Source organism: Debaryomyces fabryi, assembly GCF_001447935.2.
Source record: "Debaryomyces fabryi strain CBS 789 chromosome Unknown contig00010, whole genome shotgun sequence".
NCBI lineage: Eukaryota > Fungi > Ascomycota > Pichiomycetes > Serinales > Debaryomycetaceae > Debaryomyces > Debaryomyces fabryi.
In genome coordinates this window covers 39,778-60,805 of record NW_015385436.1, presented here as the reverse complement: position 1 = coordinate 60,805, position 21,028 = coordinate 39,778, and the positions used below count along the sequence as shown (strand labels likewise).

Here is a 21,028-nt window from a genome sequence, read left to right as displayed (position 1 = left end):
CTGTGTTGTGCTTCAAGAGATTGATTTGAACCTATATGAAAAATTTCTTTTTGTGTAATTTATCCGGTCGTGTGCTGGTGACAACGCTCGTTGACTTTTTTTGTTTTGAACTAGTCTGGCGCTACATTATGAAAGGCAAACCTACAGTTAAGTCTTAGATTAATCAGCAATCCTTGTGTAAAGATTCTATAATAGTTACATAGATCATGTCTCAGGAACAGGCTGTTGAGGATCCATACTTGTATGACGATGATTCAGAGAGTATTACTCCAGAAAATTGTTGGACGGTTATCTCGTCGTTTTTTCAAGAGAAAGGGTTAGTGTCACAACAACTTGATTCATTCGATGAATTCATTGAAACAACCATTCAGGAATTGGTCTGGGAAGACTCTCATTTGATTTTGGATCAACCGGCACAGCATACGTCTGAAGATGATCATGAAAATAGACGTTATGAGATTACATTTGGAAAGATTTATATTTCGAAACCTACCCAAACGGAAGGGGATGGTACGACACACCCAATGTTCCCACAAGAAGCCAGATTGCGTAACTTGACTTATTCATCACCTTTGTACGTAGATATGACCAAGAAGGTACTCAAGTCCGATGATAACAATAGGGTAGACAATGAGTTGGAATGGGTGGAAGAAAAGATCGAGGATGAAGGTCCACAGACAAAGGTTTACTTGGGTAAGGTGCCTATCATGTTGAGATCCAAGTTCTGTATGTTGCGTGGATTAGGAGAACATGAATTTTATGAATTAAAAGAATGTCCTTACGATATGGGTGGGTATTTCGTCATTAACGGTTCTGAAAAGGTTTTAATTGCCCAGGAAAGAAGTGCTGCCAACATTGTTCAAGTTTTCAAGAAAGCAGCTCCATCACCAATTTCTCACATCGCAGAAATCAGATCTGCAATCGAAAAGGGTTCTCGTTTAATTTCTTCAATGCAAATTAAATTGTACGGTAGAGATGACAAGGGTGCGTCTGGAAGGACCATTAAGGCCACTTTGCCGTATATCAAGGAAGATATTCCAATTGTTATTGTTTTTAGAGCCTTGGGTGTGGTCCCTGATGGTGATATTTTGGAACATATTTGTTACGATGCAAATGATTGGCAAATGTTGGAAATGTTAAAGCCGTGTGTGGAAGAAGGGTTTGTAATCCAAGAACGTGAAGTGGCTCTTGATTTTATTGGTAGAAGAGGTGTTTTGGGTATAAGGAGAGAAAAACGTATTCAATATGCTAAAGACATTTTACAAAAAGAATTATTACCTAATATTACTCAAGAAGAAGGTTTTGAAACAAGAAAGGCCTTCTTTTTAGGTTACATGGTTAACAGATTATTGTTATGTGCCTTGGAAAGAAAAGAACCAGATGACAGAGATCATTTCGGTAAGAAGAGATTAGATTTAGCTGGTCCTTTATTAGCCAACTTGTTCCGTATTTTATTTAAAAAATTGACAAAGGATATCTATAACTATATGCAAAGATGTGTCGAAAATGACAAAGAATTTAACTTGACATTGGCTGTGAAATCACAAACTATTACAGATGGTTTGCGTTATTCCTTAGCAACAGGTAACTGGGGTGAACAAAAGAAGGCTATGAGCTCTCGTGCGGGTGTTTCTCAAGTTTTGAATCGTTATACATATTCTTCTACTTTATCACATTTAAGAAGAACTAATACTCCTATTGGTCGTGATGGTAAAATCGCTAAGCCTAGACAGTTGCATAACACTCACTGGGGTCTTGTCTGCCCAGCAGAAACTCCAGAAGGTCAAGCGTGTGGTTTGGTTAAAAATTTGTCCTTAATGTCTTGTATATCTGTTGGTACTCCATCAGAACCAATATTGTATTTCTTAGAAGAATGGGGTATGGAGCCTTTGGAAGATTATGTACCATCGAACTCTCCAGATTCAACTAGAGTTTTCGTCAATGGTGTTTGGGTTGGTACTCATAGAGAGCCTGCTCATTTGGTTGATACTATGCGTAATTTAAGAAGAAGAGGTGATATCTCCCCCGAAGTTTCTATTATTAGAGATATAAGAGAGAAAGAATTTAAGATTTTTACTGATGCTGGTCGTGTTTACCGTCCATTATTTATTGTCGATGATGACCCAGAATCTGAAACCAAGGGTGAATTAAAATTAAAGAAAGAGCATGTACATAAATTAATTAATGCCGAATATGATGATTACGGCGACGACCCAGAGAGTTTGAGTTATTCTTGGTCATCATTAGTCAATGACGGTATTGTAGAATATGTTGATGCAGAAGAAGAAGAAACAATCATGATTGCGATGACTCCAGAAGATTTGGATACAAGCAGAAGTACTTTAACGGAATCAGAACAGAAGGATATACAACTTGAAGAGCAAGAAGTTGATCCTGCGAAGAGAATTAAGCCTACTCTAGGATTGCATACATTTACACATTGTGAAATCCATCCTTCAATGATTCTAGGAGTTGCGGCCTCTATTATTCCATTCCCAGATCATAATCAATCTCCTCGTAATACTTATCAATCCGCTATGGGTAAGCAAGCTATGGGTGTTTTCTTAACTAATTATGCAGTGAGAATGGATACTATGGCAAATATCTTATACTATCCACAAAAGCCATTGGCTACCACGAGATCTATGGAATATTTGAAGTTCCGTGAATTGCCAGCTGGTCAAAATGCGATTGTTGCTATTGCATGTTACTCTGGTTATAATCAAGAAGATTCGATGATTATGAACCAGTCATCAATTGACAGAGGTTTATTCAGATCCCTTTTCTTTAGATCTTATATGGACTTAGAAAAGAGGCAAGGAATGAAAGCTTTAGAAACTTTTGAAAAGCCAACAAGATCGGATACTTTGAGATTAAGACATGGTACTTATGAGAAATTAGATGACGATGGTTTAATCGCTCCTGGTGTGAGGGTAAGTGGTGAAGACATTATTATCGGTAAGACAACTCCAATCCCACCTGATACTGAAGAATTAGGTCAAAGAACTCAATATCATACGAAGAGAGATGCTTCAACACCTTTAAGAAGTACAGAATCTGGTATTGTTGATCAAGTTCTTTTGACTACTAATGGTGATGGTGCCAAATTCGTTAAGGTTAGAATGAGAACTACAAAGATTCCACAAATTGGTGATAAATTCGCCTCTAGACACGGTCAAAAGGGTACTATTGGTGTTACGTATAGACATGAAGATATGCCATTTACTTCTCAAGGTATTGTTCCCGATTTGATTATCAATCCCCATGCCATTCCATCCCGTATGACAGTCGCCCATTTAATTGAGTGTTTATTATCCAAAGTTTCATCATTATCTGGGCTTGAAGGTGATGCATCACCTTTCACAGATGTTACTGCTGAGGCGGTTTCTAAGTTGTTGAGAGAACATGGCTATCAATCAAGAGGATTTGAAGTTATGTATAACGGTCATACAGGTAAGAAGTTAATGGCTCAAGTATTCTTCGGTCCTACATATTACCAAAGATTAAGACATATGGTCGATGACAAGATTCATGCTAGGGCTAGAGGTCCAGTTCAAGTTTTAACAAGACAACCTGTTGAAGGTAGATCAAGAGATGGTGGTTTACGTTTCGGGGAAATGGAAAGAGATTGTATGATTGCTCATGGTGCAGCAGGTTTCTTGAAAGAAAGATTAATGGAAGCTTCTGATGCCTTCAGAGTTCATGTATGTGGAATTTGTGGTTTGATGTCTGTCATTGCTAATTTAAAGAAGAATCAATTCGAATGTCGTTCCTGTAAGAATAAGACAAATATTTACCAAATTCATATACCATATGCAGCCAAGTTGTTATTCCAAGAATTAATGGCAATGAATATTTCTCCTAGGTTGTACACAGAAAGATCAGGAGTGTCAATCCGTGTCTAATTGCAAGAACATTGGAATAATTTAAATATAGAAGCAATTATCCATTATTTTATTTAAAGAATAAGTAACATAAGTAAAAAACTAAAAAAAAACCCTGGGGGTACATTAATAGTTGTAGTATATATACATTATATAATTAAAAATAAATCTGACTTTTTAACTATCTTAGTATATACTTTACAGATCGCGATATGATATACTATTCAATTTAAATTATTTACAAAATCCCAAATATTTACACCATTAAGCAGAATTATTTAAAGAAAAGAAAGTCTTAATGTACAGAGAATTAACTTTCCAAATATTTTGTACGAAGTTCTTGCATGGCCTTTTCTTTTCTATTTAATTCAGCCAATTTACTTCTCATTTCCTTCATTTCATCGGCGTATGCTATCAAGTTTTGTTTATATGGATGTTCATCTCCATCGTAGATTTTCAATCTATCCATTCTAATAAGTCTCAATTTGTTCTTTGGAATCATCCCTTTCACTGCTCTTCTCAATACTTCTCCGTAACCTTTGTTAGCGATCATTTTCTCCATAGGCACTAATTTCAACGAACCGGGACGGGTGGTGTGAGACCAGTATGTCTTGTCTTGCAATTTATTACCAGTCACTTTCAAATGTGCACAGTTTGTGACGACAACGTAGTCTCCATGGTCTCTGTTTGGCGAGAAAGTTGGCTTATGTTTTCCTTGTAATGTTAATGCTATGCTTGATGCTAGACGACCTAATGTTCTTTCATCAGCAGCAACATCAACGTGATGCCATACTTTAGATAAAGCGACAGCTGAATTACCAATTCTTTGTGACATTTTGCTTGTTAGTATAGAATGACTGTCTGTTATAAGTAGGTTAAAAATCACTTCCTATACTGAAAAATTTGGTTAGAATCTTCGGCAAATGTCGCAAAAAGTTTTGTCACCAAATGTCGCGCTAATGTTGATTTTTCAACAACCAACTTTCATCGAAAGTAAGAATAGATGAAATATAATATAAAGCTTAGTGAATAAAGCATTGTATAATTATTAATTTAAATTAAACTCATCATTTTTCTTTTCTCGTGGTTTATTAAATTCATTCCTAGAAGTATCATCGAATTCAGATCCAGGCGCATATTCACAAGCTCAACATCAATTGCATAATCTAAGATAAATTCCAGAATGTTTTTCTTAAAGGATTTATCATTGAATTTAACTTTACATCCGTCATATTTCGGTCCGCAAATGGACCAATATTTAAGAGACAAATTATTGAGTGACGTGGAAGGGACATGTACAGGTCAATTTGGTTACATAGTGTGTGTTTTAGATTGTATGAACATTGACGTTGGAAAGGGTAGGGTTATACCAGGTTCAGGGGTGGCTGAATTTGAAGTGAAATATAGGGCTGTTGTTTGGAAGCCATTTAAGGGAGAAGTAGTAGATGCTGTTGTTACAACAGTGAATAAAATGGGATTCTTTGCTGATGTCGGACCATTATCAGTATTTGTAAGTACCCACTTAATTCCATCGGACATGAAATTCAATCCTTCCGCTAATCCTCCAGCATACGTTAGTCCAGACGAAAATATTGAAAAGGGTTCAAGGGTGAGATTAAAGATTGTTGGTACCAGAACCGATGTGAATGAAATCTATGCTATTGGTAGTATTAAAGAAGATTATTTGGGCCCAAGTCCAATGTGATTTAGACATGCTTCTTAACTATTTTACTATTCTTGAAAACCCCTGTATTATTAAATCGCTTAATTAATTAAAATGATACATTATCTATGAGACTTATGTTATACATAGCCGATAAAACCTATTACGATTTAAATTATAAATATATAAATGACTCTATATTTTTGCGTTTCCTTTGTACAAATTTAATTAACCATGCAACTGTTGATTATTTAACGCATCATATACTGGTTTCGATGGAGTTGAGTCATGATTACTAACTTCTACCTGTCTTGATCCTTCATGATCTGGATTCATTTTTTTATTCCAGGTTCTACCTGTACTAGAACCTGACAAGCTTCTTTTTTTATCAGAACCAAGTCGCATATTATCGATCTTTCCCTTAAGAGGAGTTAAATCACTTCTCTGTGACGGAGGTGGTTGAGTTGATGGTTGATTCATATGCATAGAATCTTCACTGAGAACAATTCCTAGTAATCCAACTATGCCTTCCTCTTTGTCTGGATTCTCAGCTTGGGGATGATTCTTATTTGCTAGATCAAAAGCTGAGCGAGAGTACCTTAATGAATTAGGCTCAGAAGAGCCCGAGATGTATCTTCCTTCTGAAGAATGGATACGATCGTGATTAGGCCCATTTTCAGTTCCGTTAAAATTTGAAGCTCTGTTCTGATTAGCGTCGTTTGGAGTTTCGATATGAGATGTTTCTTTCACATTGTATGAGCGTTGATTCTGGTTTTGAATTGGGTGTCCTTCACTGGTATCTAGGTCATACGATGTTGCTGGTGACAGGTGCCGAGATTTGTGGGTTTGGTTTATTTGATAATCACTCAAGTTGACACTCCTCGTTTGGTGACTTGCATCTCGTGGGGAAGAATTATGTGAATGATAGATATCACCAAGCGAGTCTCTACCATAGAACACCAGGGGTGATGGGCGAGATGAATTTTGAGTCATTGATATGCTAGTAGCCAAAGGTCGGCTATGTTTACTAGTTTCTCGGGTGGCATCATATACGTTTGATACTGGTGATCTTTGATCGATTGCTTGGTTAGGGATTTGAGATGGTAACTGATATGGCTGTCTATTATCGTGATTTCGAACCTTTAGCTGACTCTCGAGTTGGTGAATGTTAGGAAGAATCCCAGGATTATTAGAATTATCATCCATCGGGAGTTTTTTTAACGGTCTGAGTTTTGTTCCTGATAATATGGGTAAATCACCATATTTTTCATTGTTGTCTCTCACATTTGGTTCATTTGCTCTCAGAAGAAAAGGTAATGGAGCAGATATACTTCTTGAGTTTGAAGTAACTTGAACTTGCGGCTGCTCATCTAATAATGGCACAGATCGTGTTAGAGAAGTAAGTTCAGGAGTTGAAGATATCGGATTGATATTGGCTTGTTTTCTTTGATCTTCTATAGTCCTATTATTTGTAGAATTTACAGGCATCCCATAAATTCGTTCCAAGCTCATACGTTCGTCACCAGGTCTCGAAGAGGTATTTTTAAGTTGGTCATCCACGAGTTGTCTGTTATGCAGTGAAGCTCTAATTGAATGATGACTTTGCGGTGTTGATGAATGTGTAAGTAACAGCTCGTTAATATTCGGGTCCGAGCTGGAATTATTTCGAGCTGAAATATCCTCTTTATTGCTGTTTATAGAATTTAATAAGCTTGTGTTATTTGTGACCATTTGTTGCAAATTCGTATCATTAACCGGGTTATACTGATTCATTGCTCCATATTGATTCTGTTCATTAGATATGTTTGAATTAGATTTATCTTTAGAGGCATCCTGAGCGACTGTAGATTTCTTTGCTGCAATTTCAGAATGATAATTATTAGATCCAGCTAAAGTTGGTGTGTTTCCTGTACTGACAGGACTATCTTGATTTTGAGTCACAATATGTTCATCGTTGTTAGCAGTGACTTGTTGAGCTATAGGTGGCAAACTTACATTAACGTTGTTAGTGCTAGGACGATTTATACTATTTTCAATAGTACGATGATTCATAGTATGATTATTGGTATCACTCCTGACTGAGGACAGGTTATGAATTACCTCAGAACGTTGTATATTTTGTTGTTTCGCCCTCTTTGCATCCAGTAGGGTAAGCATTTCTGCTGCTATTCCACTAGGTACATAAGATTTAGTTGGTTCATTCATATCCACATCATCATCTGAATCACTATCAATAGATATAACCTCAATTACTTCGGGCTGTGCACTTGGTGTGCGTTGTGTTGCCTCTTCTGAATAAACTCTAGACAGGGGACTATGTTTTATTTGAGTCAGTATACTTTCATTGTAGGAGTCTTCATTACCTTTTAGATTATTGCTTTTATTACTAGTATTATTATTATTATTTCCACTAACGTTGCTATTGTTCGATGCTTCACTTATAGCTTCCCACGTTCCATCATCATTGATCGTAACGTTCTCGATTTCATGATTAGTATTTTCTAAAATATCACAATAATAATCTGAAATAGCTAAATGAGAAATATCAATTTTGTTTGAACATACAGGGCATATCCAACTAGGTACCTGTTCTTGTAATTGAAGATACGATAAGCCATCAAAGCATTGAATATGTTGACAATATATTGATTTTGTGGGGTATTTCATCCTAGCGTATGTCAAAGGGCATTTTAAAGATATTGATGAGGTAGAAACAATAATGTCATCGTCTTCACCATCGTCATTAGAGTATTCTTTTTTAATATCCAAGATAGTAGAATTCTTGTGAATATGAGGTTGCTGTACAATAGTTTGGATGATTTCTTCACAAGAAATATATTCCACAATATATAAGTAAAGAAGGAACGTTTCTGTTGTTCCAGCATATGCCATTTCAATTTTATTTAACTGTTGATCAGGTAAAATGTAAGGCGTTATATTTGCAGGTCTCGCTGTTCCTGGTTTACCTTTGATTCCTCGAACGTTTTCTTTAATATGCGTTCCGTTTACATGGATCTCTATTGGTATGGGAAATTGTAAAAGTGCTGAAGAAGTGGACGCTGTAGAGCTATTAGATACACCACAAAGAAGGTAAAACCTTATTTTTTCACCTGAAAGTTGAAATAATTTATTCTCTTCTTCATTCAAAATAAACTGATACCTGCAAATAGCCTTGACCTTACTAGGTATGGCTATTTGGGGACTACCATGAACTAGCCGTTTCAAATTATAGAACGGGCTTTCTTTAAAGTACAATACGTGCCCTTTGTAAGGATACGATTCAGTCTTAGATTTATTCTGTGATGCAGAAGATGATGATTGCTTTTTATAATTAGAATACTGACTTACGCCTTCGACGAAGTTGTATGCACCAGTCCTTAGAGCATCATACAATGCTGTGAAGTTGGGAATAGGATCATTATTTCTTACTTTAAGTACAATTGTTCTGACGGCGAGTAACCTCACATTATCGTCGAATCTCTTACCTTGTTCCAAATAGCCTACTACTCGATCAATGAGATCTTGCTTTTTTCCTGAAAGTGGCAACGAAAGGCATCTTGCAATATCCTTTATCTGAGGTACCTTTAATCGATTTAGACATCCTATTGTATCAGTATATTCTTCATCTGACAAAACTGCTTGATTGCCAATACCACTCATACTCAATAACGTATTCCGAGTAGCTTACTGATTCTGCCTAAGTCTAGTACCATATAACAGTATTGAAATGATAGTAGTTTGTTATAGGTATGTATAAAATATAATAAATATCAACTCTATCAATAATTTTTTTTTCTTCACACGCATTGTACCAAAAATTCGATATGAATAATTTATTTATCAAACTATATAAACACGTAATTAAGATGAATAAATACATGAATAAATACATGTATAAATACAAATACACTCTTACATTCTATCAACAGGAGTCAAACCTAACAAAGTCATACCATTATGTAAAACTTGTCTAGCTGAAGCGTACAAAGCCAATCTAGCAACGGCTAAGTCTTTCTCTTGACCGGCAACCCATAAAATATCGTAACATTGAGAGACAATATGAGTCAAGTTGAATAAGTATGTAACAATAGTAGATGGCTCATGGGTCTTCAATGCTTTCTTTATGATGTCAGGATATTGAGCAAGGGTTCTGATCAAGTTCTCTGCGCATGGTTCAGTCAATAAATCATAATTTGCATGTAACAATTCTTCTTCGGAGATGTTGGATTTTCTTTGAACAGATCTCAAACGCGAGTGGGCATATTGTAAATATGGACCAGTGTCACCTTCAAAGGAAGTCATTCTATCCCATTTGAATTCGTAGTTGTTGATACGTTTAGATTGCATGTCTTGAATCATAACTGCAGAAATACCGACTAAGTCAGCAATCACGTCAGGGTTTTCAATTTGAGCATATTTGGTTTCATTCTTCTTCATGACTTCATGCATTTTGTCTTTAGTTTCCTCTAAAATATTATCTAAGAAGACGACAGTACCCTTTCTAGTAGACATACCTTGAACCATACCAAAATTGACATGTTCCAAGTTTTTAGCCCATTCAAATCCCATTTGTTTTAAGATTTCAAAGAATTGGGCAACATGCAAATCTTGTTGCGAAGCGATAACATAAATCATCTTGTCAAACTTATACGTGTTGTAACGCTTGACAGCTTCACCAACATCACGAGTTAAGTATAAAGAGGTACCGTCAGATTTCTCAACTAAACATTTACCCAACTTTTTGTTGAATTTAGTTAAATCAATTAATTTTGCACCTCTGTCCTCGTGAAGTAATCCCTTCTTATCGAACATATCCGTGGCTGCTTTCATACTTTCCTTCGAAACTTGAGACTCACCAGAATAAACATCGTATTTAATATTAAGACGAGCGTAAGTGTCAATATACTTATGAATGGATAATTCTCTGAATCTCTTCCAAATCTTTAAAGCTTCTTCATCACCGTCTTCCATTCTCTTGAAATAAGCCCTTGCTTTATCATTTGTACCGTCAACAGCATCTTCACCTTCGTCGGTGACATCTCTGTTAACCTTGACATAAACTTCGAATAAGTGGTTGATTGGGTCCTTTGCTAAGCTTTCTTCAGAACCATATTTTTCAAAACCAACTGCTAACAAACCAAATTGTTTACCCCAATCACCTAAGTAGTTAATTCTGGTAACGTCCCATCCACCTTTTTCATACAAATTAGCTAAGAAACCTCCAATAATCGTAGATCTCAAATGACCAGCATGGAATGGTTTGGCAATGTTAGGAGATGAAAATTCAATAACTGCTTTCTTGTTAAGACCAATTGGTAATGAACCGTAATTATCGGTTCTAACTAAGGTGTCCTTAATAACCAAGTTAAATAACAATTCTTTACTAAAGAAGAACTGGAGGAATGGACCTTCGGCCCTAACTTCTGACAAATATTTGCCTTTTTCAAAGCTTTCGCACCATTCAGCAGCCTTTTCCTTTGGATTAATACCCTTCAATCTCAATCTTGGAATTGGAATGATCAAATCACCTTTGTCTAAGGTGTTTGGTGAGTCTAACGACACAAAAATAAGTTCCCTGTCTACGTTGGATATTCTGTGTAATTCATTAGTAATATAGTTTCTCAATACATCAGTTACGTTGGCTTCTGGGTATGAGTCTTTTAAACTCTCAGGTTGTGTTAAGCCCAACTTGCTTAAGCCTTCACTAATTGACTTCACTTCTTGAGCACTCGACATCCTCCTTATAGTATTATGTTTAATGAATCTATAGTTTGAAAATAGACGTTTCAAATATCTCATTAAAGGGTTGTAGCATTGCAGGAGAACGGTAGTATCGATGAAAAAAATTCGGTGAGTCAAGATGCCATATATCTGGTTAACACACGCAAATGTATTGATCTACCAGTACGTAGATGTATTCAATCACATATCTTATAGACTTCATGATAACGATGTTTAGGGTATATACAATCCCTTTAAGCAGGGTAATTCAACTTTTGGCTTGATATCTTAAGTAAATTGAATTTCTTAAACTAAGTTGCAAATTATAATACCCGACGGCAAAATATCCACTAAGATTAGAACGAAAGATATACTTGCATTTGAGTACAGGATAGTATCTATGTCTAGCAATTATCTCTATTATCTAATGATTTGTATCTTTGGAATTTCTTGAAGGAATTAATGGCAGGTTTTTAACAAGTAGGAATTAGCTATTCTTATAGGTACGATATGATTTCGACATACTATCCACTAGGAAGAGAAAATAACCATGTTCTTCATAGCATTTCATAAGATCATATACTATATATATATACAATTATTATTGTGTAGCGGGATAATTTGGTTTGGTCCTTTTATAATTTGGCGTTGTAATCAAGCGCACTATTAAAAATGGATTTCTATTGAGAATCAGTACCAAGGAATAATATGTATTCTTTACCATATACAACAATATGAAATCGGATGATAATATTAAGAAACTCACCGAAATGGGGTTTAGTGAGGAGCAAGCAGTTAATGCATTAAACATCACTAAAAATGATGTGGAATCGGCAATTGCTTATCTTTTCGAAGATCCTATTGAAATTGATACCCCAAGCACTAACGATCAATTAGTACCATATAATGATAGTGTAAATGTACTGAATCCTAACGATATTCCAGATCTTTCACTGTATCAGTCAGTGCCTCAGGCGTATGGATCTGTATCAGAAAACGTGCAATATGATGAAGAAAGAACGGAAGAACAACACGAGGATATAGACTTTGAACATTATGAATATTTTGAAAAACCAGTAGAAACGTGCATATTAGATAACATTGAAAGTATACAGAGAGACGATGAACCACCAGTTATTTTGAATAAAAGATCGGGATTTTTGGAAAACTATTATATCCCAATAATTACGATATTAGCGCAATTAGGTGAAGTTAAATCAGCATTTTTAAAACCTCTTGAATATGACTTAGAGTATGATAGTAATTGGGCGGTTGGTAAACCTCAGAATATTAGTATTCCTTCTAACTTGGATGAGCTGAAGGAATCGTCGTACAAATTTTTTATTGAATTACAGAAAGTTATTGGTTTCTTAGAGGGCCAAAGTGAAAGATCTTTTATAAGTGGTGATAATTTGATTGCTAATTTACCTAATGACATGAAGAAACGATTAGTGAACAACAGAATTGAAACTGTAGATGAATTATTACCTAAGTTGTATGAAAGCTTGAAAAATAATTATGATACTATGTTTGGAAACGATGTCGTTGTTGACAGATTATTTAAATCAAGTGTAGAAAGTGTCAATGAAGAATTAATCAATAATATTTTTACATTTGATGTTGATGTTGAATATAGACATAAATCGCTCTATGAAAGTTTTAATGAATTATTCTGGGGTACCGAATTGGAAATGCTTGGAAACGTTAGATTGATTGACACATCGAAAATATTAACAATTCAATTGGTCGGAGATGAGGACTCGTATGCTGATACTAATTTCCAAGTAGACGAAATCTTTTATCCAGAATTATATAGTTCAGAATACTATCCAATTGTCAGTGAGATGAACAACAAAAGGAATGAAATAATTAAACAAAGAATGAAGATTAGTAATGAAATCATGCAGCTCAATTCCTTCGAAGGGAAAAAAGTTAAAGGATTTTTGCAGACAACAATCGAATATTTAAAGGGCCAAAATAGCGATGTTCGTGATTTACAAGAATTAAGCGATCAAATTGGTAACCAAAAAGTTAAGTTAAGTGATAACTTGGATGGCTTGAATGAGCTGTATTCAAAGTTAGATGTCAGAAACTATGAGAATGTATTAGAGAAAATTCGTAGCAAAAATATCAAGCCTCCTACCAAATATACTTTAATTGGTATAGTACTATCTGATACTGAGTATTATTACAAATACAAGGGAACCAGCTGCTGGATATATCAGAAAGGTATTTATTCTTCAAACAACATTATTACCGATTACGAAATTGATGAGCTTGATTTTGCGACTATTCAGCAAGATATCTTACAGTATACCTCAGTTGGAGCCAAACCTATGCTGTTAATATATGCTGCAGTTGATATTCTTGACAGAAGCTTTAATCTCGACAACAACAAACTAAACGCCTTTTTTAAGGCAGACAATTCCAAATACAGCAGTCAATTATCCGAAGCTGAAGATTCAAGAAAGGACAATGATATGGATATTCGCGAAGATCTGAACCAAGACACAGGTGACTTGAGTAAACTGAACAGCCCAGATCAAGAAGCAAACCAAAATCCCAGTGAGGATGCATTGATTGACTTATAGTCTACTTGTCCACGCTATGCATTAACTAATAAAGTATGTTGGTTGTTATTAATAGAGGTATGCATCACTGGGCTTACGTAGTTTCATATATGACTGTTCTGTAATATATTGATTTATAATATCACCAAAACATTAATGTAACAATAGATCTGTAAATTATGCGCATCGTATAATCTCGTATGCAGCTGTGTGGAACAAATCAGTACTTCTTGATTATTTGATTAATTTTGATCCAATATGAAAATTAAAACTATTATCTAGTGAATTCAAAAAGAACATTGTTTTCGGGGAGAAGTATTAATCATATTACGGACCAAGAGCTAGTATTACGATATTGGCTTATTTCAAACAAAGCCTAGGCTACAAAAAAAGAACCAAGCGCGCATAATTCTAATGACAAACTTCGAAGATATTGGTATAAGCTGTCTAATTATTACTTGTTTGAATCCAGTGTATTATGAACTATGAAACGGGCTATTCAAAGGTACATCAGGTTTCGTAAGATTTCCCTCATTGTAATGGGGACGCTTTTATTTATCGTTTCTTTACAATTTTTCAATTTTTTAAATCATAACTCACTTCCACTTGAATTATTTGATAATGATAATGTTGACACTAATAAAGTAATTGTGGATATTAAGGTACAGAAATGCTTTAAATTTCGAGAGTGTAATACTGCTCTAGGTTGGCATAGGCTTTCTAAGCCATTAAATATGTTCTCAAGGTCATTTACAATATTTGACACACATCTAATCGTAAAACGTGAACAAATTAACCAAGCCACAAGAATAATGACAGATTTCCAAATAACATCGGGTCCAGTTGCTCCAAAAGGCGATGGTTGGGTACAAGAATCCTACAAAAATTTGATATTGTGGAAACAATATACGAATACCAATTCTGCAGAGTTTGAATCTGCCCAGCTAATTCGAGAGGTCAACATTTTGTTTGGAGACAAGGACTTACACGATTCGAGAATACAGTGGGATTTCCAATACCAGGAATCACCCATGCCGTTCGGGACGCTATTACCAGTGCATCTATCACTATTTAAACTTTCAAGGTCAGAGGAGCAGGAATATATACAAAACTATACAGATTTTAGCGTCAGAAAACGAGAAGGAAATATAATTACAGATAAATCAAATTTTAGAATTATGCAAATAAGTGACCTTCACTTCAGTTCTGATTACGAAATCTGTAACGATAGTGGTTGCAAACTGGATACTAAGACTTTAAAATTCATCGAAGATTCTCTTGAATCGGACAATATTGATTTTGTCGTGATAACAGGCGATCTCATAGATCAGATTAAAGTGAAGGACTTTAAATCTGTAATATTAAAGGGACTATCTCCAATATTACGCAAAAATATTCCATTTATCTTCACATTCGGTGAGCTGGATTTCAACGAGTTTCATAATAAAAACGCAAGCCTTATTAAATTTCAAATTTTGCAATTCTTATCATCTTTACCCAACTGCTATAATTATGTTCCAAACCAAGATAATCATATACATGGCTTAACTAATTACAATCTTAAACTTTTACGTAATCTGGACTCCAAGCCAAGTGCCATCCTAACAATTCTTGATTCAGAAAACCAAAAGATCGATGCTTCTCAGATTAATAGTCTCTATAGACTAAACCGAGACTTACCACAGAATTTGTTCAAACTCTTATTTTTTCACTATCCTTTGCCTAATTTTAGACCTACTGGTAAGTTCAAATTAGTTGGATCCTACAATGAAAAGCATCAGTTGAATGCGAAAACAAGTCATAACTATAGAGATGACATTGTCAATTGTGGCTATAATGTTATCTCTGTAGGACATGAACATGAAAATGACGCTTGTGTACTTAGTGAGAAGTACCACCCCGAAACAAAAGAGAGCTTGAATGAAATATGGCTTTGCTACAGTGGAATCACTGGTGACTCCGGTGTAACTAAGTTAAATCAAGACTTTGATCGAAAAATAAGAGTGTTTGAAATATTATTCGATAACAAAAGATTGATCAGCTGGAAGAAAAGTATGATCCAGGGTATAGGTTTTGACTATCAAATAATTCACCAATTTGTATAATTCATATTAAAAATCTTTAAAATATATTTAGAGCAAGTTCAAGCAGATTAGAGAGCGTCTACTCCGCTAACTATTCATCTATGTAGTATGTATTAGAGTCGCTGTAAAATCATACTTCTGTTATAAGGAAATAATTTTTATAAAGATGGTCATCGCGCACTAGAAATTTTTATTAGTTTAGCTTAAACACATTTCTTATTCTTTATTACTTGTTATATAATAATCAATATGGGAAAGGCTAAGAAGACTAGAAAGTTTGCTTTAGTTAAGCGTACGCTTAATGCAAAAGATCCACGTATAAATAAAAATAAAACCGTAGCGAAGAAGGATGACAACGATCCAGAATTAACCAAAAGTGTTCCACAAGTATCATCAGCATTATTTTTCCAATTCAATAAGTCTATCAAACCACCATATCAGATATTAATAGATACAAATTTCATTAACTTCAGTATTCAAAAGAAAATTGATATAACTAAAGGAATGATGGATACATTATATGCTAAGTGTATTCCTATTATAACTGACTGTGTAATGGCTGAATTAGAGAAGTTAGGCCCTAAATATAGAATTGCTTTGAAGTTAGCTAAAGATCCTAGAATCCAACGTTTGAGCTGCTCTCATAAGGGAACATATGCTGATGACTGCCTTGTGAATAGAGTTATTCAACATAAGTGTTATATTGTCGCAACTAATGATGCCGATTTAAAAAGAAGAATACGGAAAGTCCCTGGTGTTCCTATAATGAGTGTTGGTGGGCACTCTTATGTTATAGAAAGATTACCTGACGTTTTCTAAATTGAATAGGAAAAGCGAACTATATTATCGTTGCATGAAAGGCACAGCTTAATATCATAATCGCGTTTGGCATATCGTATATACTTGCTACGGAAACAGGGATTCTAGGTATTGATATGTCTATTTGATTTAAGCTATATATTATTCTTTATATAAGATCGGGTGACAAGCCTGTGTTACAAATTGCAATATAATATCTTGTAAATTAAGAAAACTTTTGTAATACTTCAGTGCACTTGCACCCATTTCACAAACGAAATTAGTTAACTTTTTTATCAATACAAATTATGAATTCTTTCCAATCAAATCATATAAGCCAATCTCCATTTCTCAAGCCGTCATCTTCGCGTCATTTTAACACCCCTTACGGGCTGAATAATAATAAAGAAAACTATTCTAAGTTTTCAAGTATTTGTTCAAATCCTTCAATAAGGAGGGACATTCTGCCGGCTGAATGTATCCATGCTTGGGAAACTAGTTTGGATAAAGAACTAAATAAAATCTTAAGAGAAACCTTAAATGGACCCAACAAAGAAAATCGAAATAACACTTTAGTTGATCACAGTATCAGGAAATTGAAAGAGCTGTATGATGCCCGAGACGAGCTGGACATTTTTAAGCTACTATTAACAGACATAGCAGAACTTCTGAGCCTAGAAATTCCGAATATCGAAACTAAAAATCGTGCTGTTGGTAACTATTCCATACCCCAATTTCTCGAATTAGTAGAAACAAACCATTTACTAATGACGAAGGTCAATGAGATGCAAAAAGCAATAAATATTTTCAATATAAAGAAATCTGTGGTGATAGATAGAATGCAGAAACGATTGGAGAATACAAACTTGACTTCGATTCAAGAGGTCCCCAGCTGCAATCAAACAGTTGATAGTGACTGGAAGGAGTTTAACTCCACAAATAGGATTACTAAACAAGAAAAGTTAGATAATATTGACGAAAGCTTGAACCTCTCCGACTCTCTAAATAGTGAGTCGGATACAATTGATGGCTAACATATATCAATATAGATTACTATTCAGCAATACATAAATTTGTATTTGAACTATCTCATGCAAGCTGCAGCACCGGATTTACTTTCAAGGGCGAAACCTAGCAAAATCACATTTGGGAACCTACCTAGTCATTACACCCTCTATTCACAGACGACCACTCTGACAACTAGTAGTTTTTTTAAAGATAGTAAATGTACTCTAGAATTAGTTATCAGTTTATATGCGTAGTGTATATTGAATTGAAAATGGTTGTGAAAAAAATGTGTTCCTTTAAAACAAATATGTTGCAAGACCAAACTTTGTAATATAACTAGTATCACTCTACATCAAGATATATATAATGACTCATAATAAATATAATACAACAGATATTGAAATAAAAAGGAAAAATAGAATATCCTTAAAGAGATCCCGAAGTGTGGTTTCCATGAATTCGAATAAATCAAACACTATTTCAACCAGCACTTTAAGCAAGCAGTTATCGCTTAAAAGAAAGAGACGCAATTTAGAGTCAATATCCTTCAAATATGATGATGAATCAAGTAAGAATCTAAATGGAAATTTGACAAGCTTGGAGGTTCATGATTCCAAAGGTAACATTGTAACGGATAACGAGTCAATTAATAAAACAGATGTATCACATATTCATTTTGGTTCCAATTGTGAGTCAAAATCTAGTATGAATGGCTCATCTGGATTGACCATTGACTTGTCAAAAAATAACTACATTCCGTCAGCCAAACCACCCAAAACTCCTTCTACAAAGTCACCTGTACTCGAAGATTGGGAGTCTTACAGTTTCTTACCCAGCGGGTCGTCAAATGCGGGATCTACTGTAACGGTGAATTCAATGCCACATTCAGTATCAGATTCCATATCTAGTTTTGTTAAAAGAATTCCCGCGGTTATTCGGTCAGGTAAATCTACCAACAGTAGTTCCCTACTGGACAAAAGCTATTGTGACTTTTACGACAAAGATCTGTGTATTGTTGATGATGTTGTTCATGCTCATCGCAATAAATTGCAAGTGAAATTGAATCGAGTTATTACTCATTCGAATAAGCGATGGCTGAATATATTTCAAAAAAGAACACAGTTAGAAAGCGAAAAAGAATTTACTGCATCCGGAACATCTTCCCTAGCTCTTCCTGAAAAGGACAAACGCTTTAAAATACCGGCAAGAATACATCACAGTTCTGACGTAGAAAAGAACCCAGCTGTGCAATCGCTTATTAAAAGTGATTGCGATATTTTACCCCAGAAAATACTAGTACCAGATTTCAAAGAAAAAAATCAAACTCAATTACCTGGTTCGCCATCTAATTGCGGTAAACCTAATATTCACTACGTCAAGCGTGTTACCAAGCAGGCTAAAGCCATTGATTTTGTTGAAAAATCTAATCAAACGGCATATTTGGCTCACAAAGAGCAAATATTTTCACCCAACTCTGACTTGAAAGATTCGGCTAATAGTCCCAGCTACCCTGGGTATATCCCAGGCTTTTCTTCCTTGAGTATAAAAGATTTGTTGCAAGATGCAAATTCAAAAGACTGAAATTCGTTATCTATAATTCCCTATATGGCCCAATTTGGAAGTCCGCGTGACACAAGATGTTGATGATGAATTTTGAGTTCGTTCGGATTTAGCTTCCACAATATATTAGAGATAAGAGGTCTAATAGGGAAATTAGAGTGAGTAGCAACGTTAACATGACATTCTCCACTGGAAGAGGTGGTGCTGGTAACATGCAATACTCAAAAAACATAACATCTGAAAATAATCACATCCAACCAGTTGCATCAAATCAAGGATCACATCAAAATCCTAAAGTCCAAAAAAATCATCAGCAAAATCCACAACAGCCATCGGAACACGTTAATTCTAAGGGAGAAAAGGTTTATTACTCTACAGGTCGCGGAGGAGCTGGCAATATACAATCATCTACATCGTTACCTTCTCCAAAATTAGTTCCTCAGGGATCCAATACTCCACAATTACATACAAACAAAGTTTCTACTGGTAGAGGTGGGTATGGTAATATGATGAAAAATGATGATCCTGAATTAACACGCAAAGTTCAAGATGTGGATGGACCATCAAATTCGTCTAAGGAAAGCGAGTTGTATGCGGTTGCCTCTAATAAGTCATTTTCCATAGGTAGAGGCGGATTTGGAAATGTTATGTCACATCAAAGGTCTAGTAATAGCCAGTCCAGTCAAGATAAGCCTGCTTTGATGGCTATAAGTAGCTATGGTGAAACTTTGAAAGAGGAACAACCTAAGAAGAGTTTCTTTGGTAAATTGAAGGGTATTTTCACTAGTGATGGTTAGACAAATCTACGGTGCTTTATACGTCACCTCGCTGAAGAACTCTCTTTACGTATGATATGAATTTTCTGTTTCCATATATATATATATATTTAATTCCTTTAATGCATGAATTTAGATTAACTTGAGTTAATTTGTGTATATTACTTTATTACTATATAACAGTAATTATAAATTATTGGGAAGTCAAAAAGTCTCTCAATTTATCTAAAGCTCTAAATCTATGAGAGATTGTATTCTTAGTTTTCTTATCCATTTCTGCGTAAGTCTGGTCGAATCCTTCTGGTTCAAAAACTGAATCCCAACCGAAGTCTGTAGGACCTCTGCTGTCAACAATATTACCCTTAGTAATACCTTGGAATAACTTGACTTCAGCATCTGGTCCCTCACAGTATCCAAAAGTGCAAATAGCATTAGCACCTTTATTTTCAAACTTATATAACATATCGACTAATCCTGATAAACCAATCGATTTGACAAACCATTTGATATAAGGCCCTGGTAAATTATTAAAGGCTTCAAAACCCAAACATGTATCTTCAACAAGGACTGGTCCATCGAGTATTTTGGCAGCAGCCTTGGCTTTGTTAATGGTCACCTCTTCGATTGTACCTTGAACCTCATCCAAATCTAAAGACTTATTGGTAATGGAATATTTTCCAACTTTTGATGTGCCATTTTGAGATTCAGATGTTGAAAGGATAGCAATAACTTCCTTCAATTTATTGGCATTACCTGTAACAAACGTAATTGTATTTTCAGACATTATGATAACTTAATATGAATGAATATATATATGCTAAACCTCTCAATGCTCTCTTCATATGTAATTTTTCGACTGAGCTCGTTTTTTCAGTTACATCCATTAGTCATTTGAGTTGAAGTATTAGTCATAACTCAATCCCCCTTTGTACAGTCAACCAAGAAACATCCTTCGGGCTACTTA

The 21,028-nt window shown here is 35.0% G+C and overlaps 12 protein-coding genes across 12 annotated transcripts; 8 read left to right on the top strand and 4 right to left on the bottom strand.

Moving 5' to 3' along the window:
* Positions 1-206: 206 nt before the first annotated feature.
* AC631_00857 (DNA-directed RNA polymerase II subunit RPB2) lies at positions 207-3,905 on the top strand (the record flags this gene model as incomplete). The annotated part of the gene is made up of 1 exon (XM_015609687.1): positions 207-3,905. The coding sequence occupies one exon, from the start codon at positions 207-209 to the stop codon at positions 3,903-3,905; it is 3,699 nt and encodes a 1,232-aa protein (XP_015469474.1).
* A 289-nt stretch (positions 3,906-4,194) lies between these two features.
* AC631_00856 (mitochondrial 54S ribosomal protein uL13m) lies at positions 4,195-4,719 on the bottom strand (the record flags this gene model as incomplete). Its single annotated transcript, XM_015609686.1, has 1 exon — positions 4,195-4,719. The coding sequence occupies one exon, from the start codon at positions 4,717-4,719 to the stop codon at positions 4,195-4,197; it is 525 nt and encodes a 174-aa protein (XP_015469473.1).
* A 348-nt stretch (positions 4,720-5,067) lies between these two features.
* RPB7 (DNA-directed RNA polymerase II subunit) lies at positions 5,068-5,589 on the top strand (the record flags this gene model as incomplete). Its single annotated transcript, XM_015609685.1, has 1 exon — positions 5,068-5,589. One exon carries the CDS (start codon positions 5,068-5,070, stop codon positions 5,587-5,589), a length of 522 nt encoding a protein of 173 aa, XP_015469472.1.
* A 186-nt stretch (positions 5,590-5,775) lies between these two features.
* SIZ1 (SUMO ligase) lies at positions 5,776-9,207 on the bottom strand (the record flags this gene model as incomplete). The annotated part of the gene is made up of 1 exon (XM_015609684.1): positions 5,776-9,207. One exon carries the CDS (start codon positions 9,205-9,207, stop codon positions 5,776-5,778), a length of 3,432 nt encoding a protein of 1,143 aa, XP_015469471.1.
* Positions 9,208-9,459: 252 nt separating this feature from the next.
* Positions 9,460-11,283, bottom strand: AC631_00853 (arginine--tRNA ligase; the record flags this gene model as incomplete). The annotated part of the gene is made up of 1 exon (XM_015609683.1): positions 9,460-11,283. The coding sequence occupies one exon, from the start codon at positions 11,281-11,283 to the stop codon at positions 9,460-9,462; it is 1,824 nt and encodes a 607-aa protein (XP_015469470.1).
* Positions 11,284-12,002: 719 nt separating this feature from the next.
* On the top strand, positions 12,003-13,859 carry AC631_00852 (uncharacterized protein; the record flags this gene model as incomplete). Its single annotated transcript, XM_015609682.1, has 1 exon — positions 12,003-13,859. The coding sequence occupies one exon, from the start codon at positions 12,003-12,005 to the stop codon at positions 13,857-13,859; it is 1,857 nt and encodes a 618-aa protein (XP_015469469.1).
* A 791-nt stretch (positions 13,860-14,650) lies between these two features.
* Positions 14,651-15,943, top strand: AC631_00851 (uncharacterized protein; the record flags this gene model as incomplete). The annotated part of the gene is made up of 1 exon (XM_015609681.1): positions 14,651-15,943. The coding sequence occupies one exon, from the start codon at positions 14,651-14,653 to the stop codon at positions 15,941-15,943; it is 1,293 nt and encodes a 430-aa protein (XP_015469468.1).
* A 228-nt stretch (positions 15,944-16,171) lies between these two features.
* On the top strand, positions 16,172-16,741 carry AC631_00850 (rRNA-processing protein; the record flags this gene model as incomplete). The annotated part of the gene is made up of 1 exon (XM_015609680.1): positions 16,172-16,741. One exon carries the CDS (start codon positions 16,172-16,174, stop codon positions 16,739-16,741), a length of 570 nt encoding a protein of 189 aa, XP_015469467.1.
* Positions 16,742-17,028: 287 nt separating this feature from the next.
* On the top strand, positions 17,029-17,754 carry AC631_00849 (uncharacterized protein; the record flags this gene model as incomplete). Its single annotated transcript, XM_015609679.1, has 1 exon — positions 17,029-17,754. The coding sequence occupies one exon, from the start codon at positions 17,029-17,031 to the stop codon at positions 17,752-17,754; it is 726 nt and encodes a 241-aa protein (XP_015469466.1).
* A 340-nt stretch (positions 17,755-18,094) lies between these two features.
* On the top strand, positions 18,095-19,309 carry AC631_00848 (uncharacterized protein; the record flags this gene model as incomplete). The annotated part of the gene is made up of 1 exon (XM_015609678.1): positions 18,095-19,309. The coding sequence occupies one exon, from the start codon at positions 18,095-18,097 to the stop codon at positions 19,307-19,309; it is 1,215 nt and encodes a 404-aa protein (XP_015469465.1).
* Positions 19,310-19,464: 155 nt separating this feature from the next.
* Positions 19,465-20,085, top strand: AC631_00847 (uncharacterized protein; the record flags this gene model as incomplete). The annotated part of the gene is made up of 1 exon (XM_015609677.1): positions 19,465-20,085. The coding sequence occupies one exon, from the start codon at positions 19,465-19,467 to the stop codon at positions 20,083-20,085; it is 621 nt and encodes a 206-aa protein (XP_015469464.1).
* Positions 20,086-20,257: 172 nt separating this feature from the next.
* On the bottom strand, positions 20,258-20,848 carry HAM1 (nucleoside triphosphate pyrophosphohydrolase; the record flags this gene model as incomplete). The annotated part of the gene is made up of 1 exon (XM_015609676.1): positions 20,258-20,848. The coding sequence occupies one exon, from the start codon at positions 20,846-20,848 to the stop codon at positions 20,258-20,260; it is 591 nt and encodes a 196-aa protein (XP_015469463.1).
* Positions 20,849-21,028: the final 180 nt, after the last annotated feature.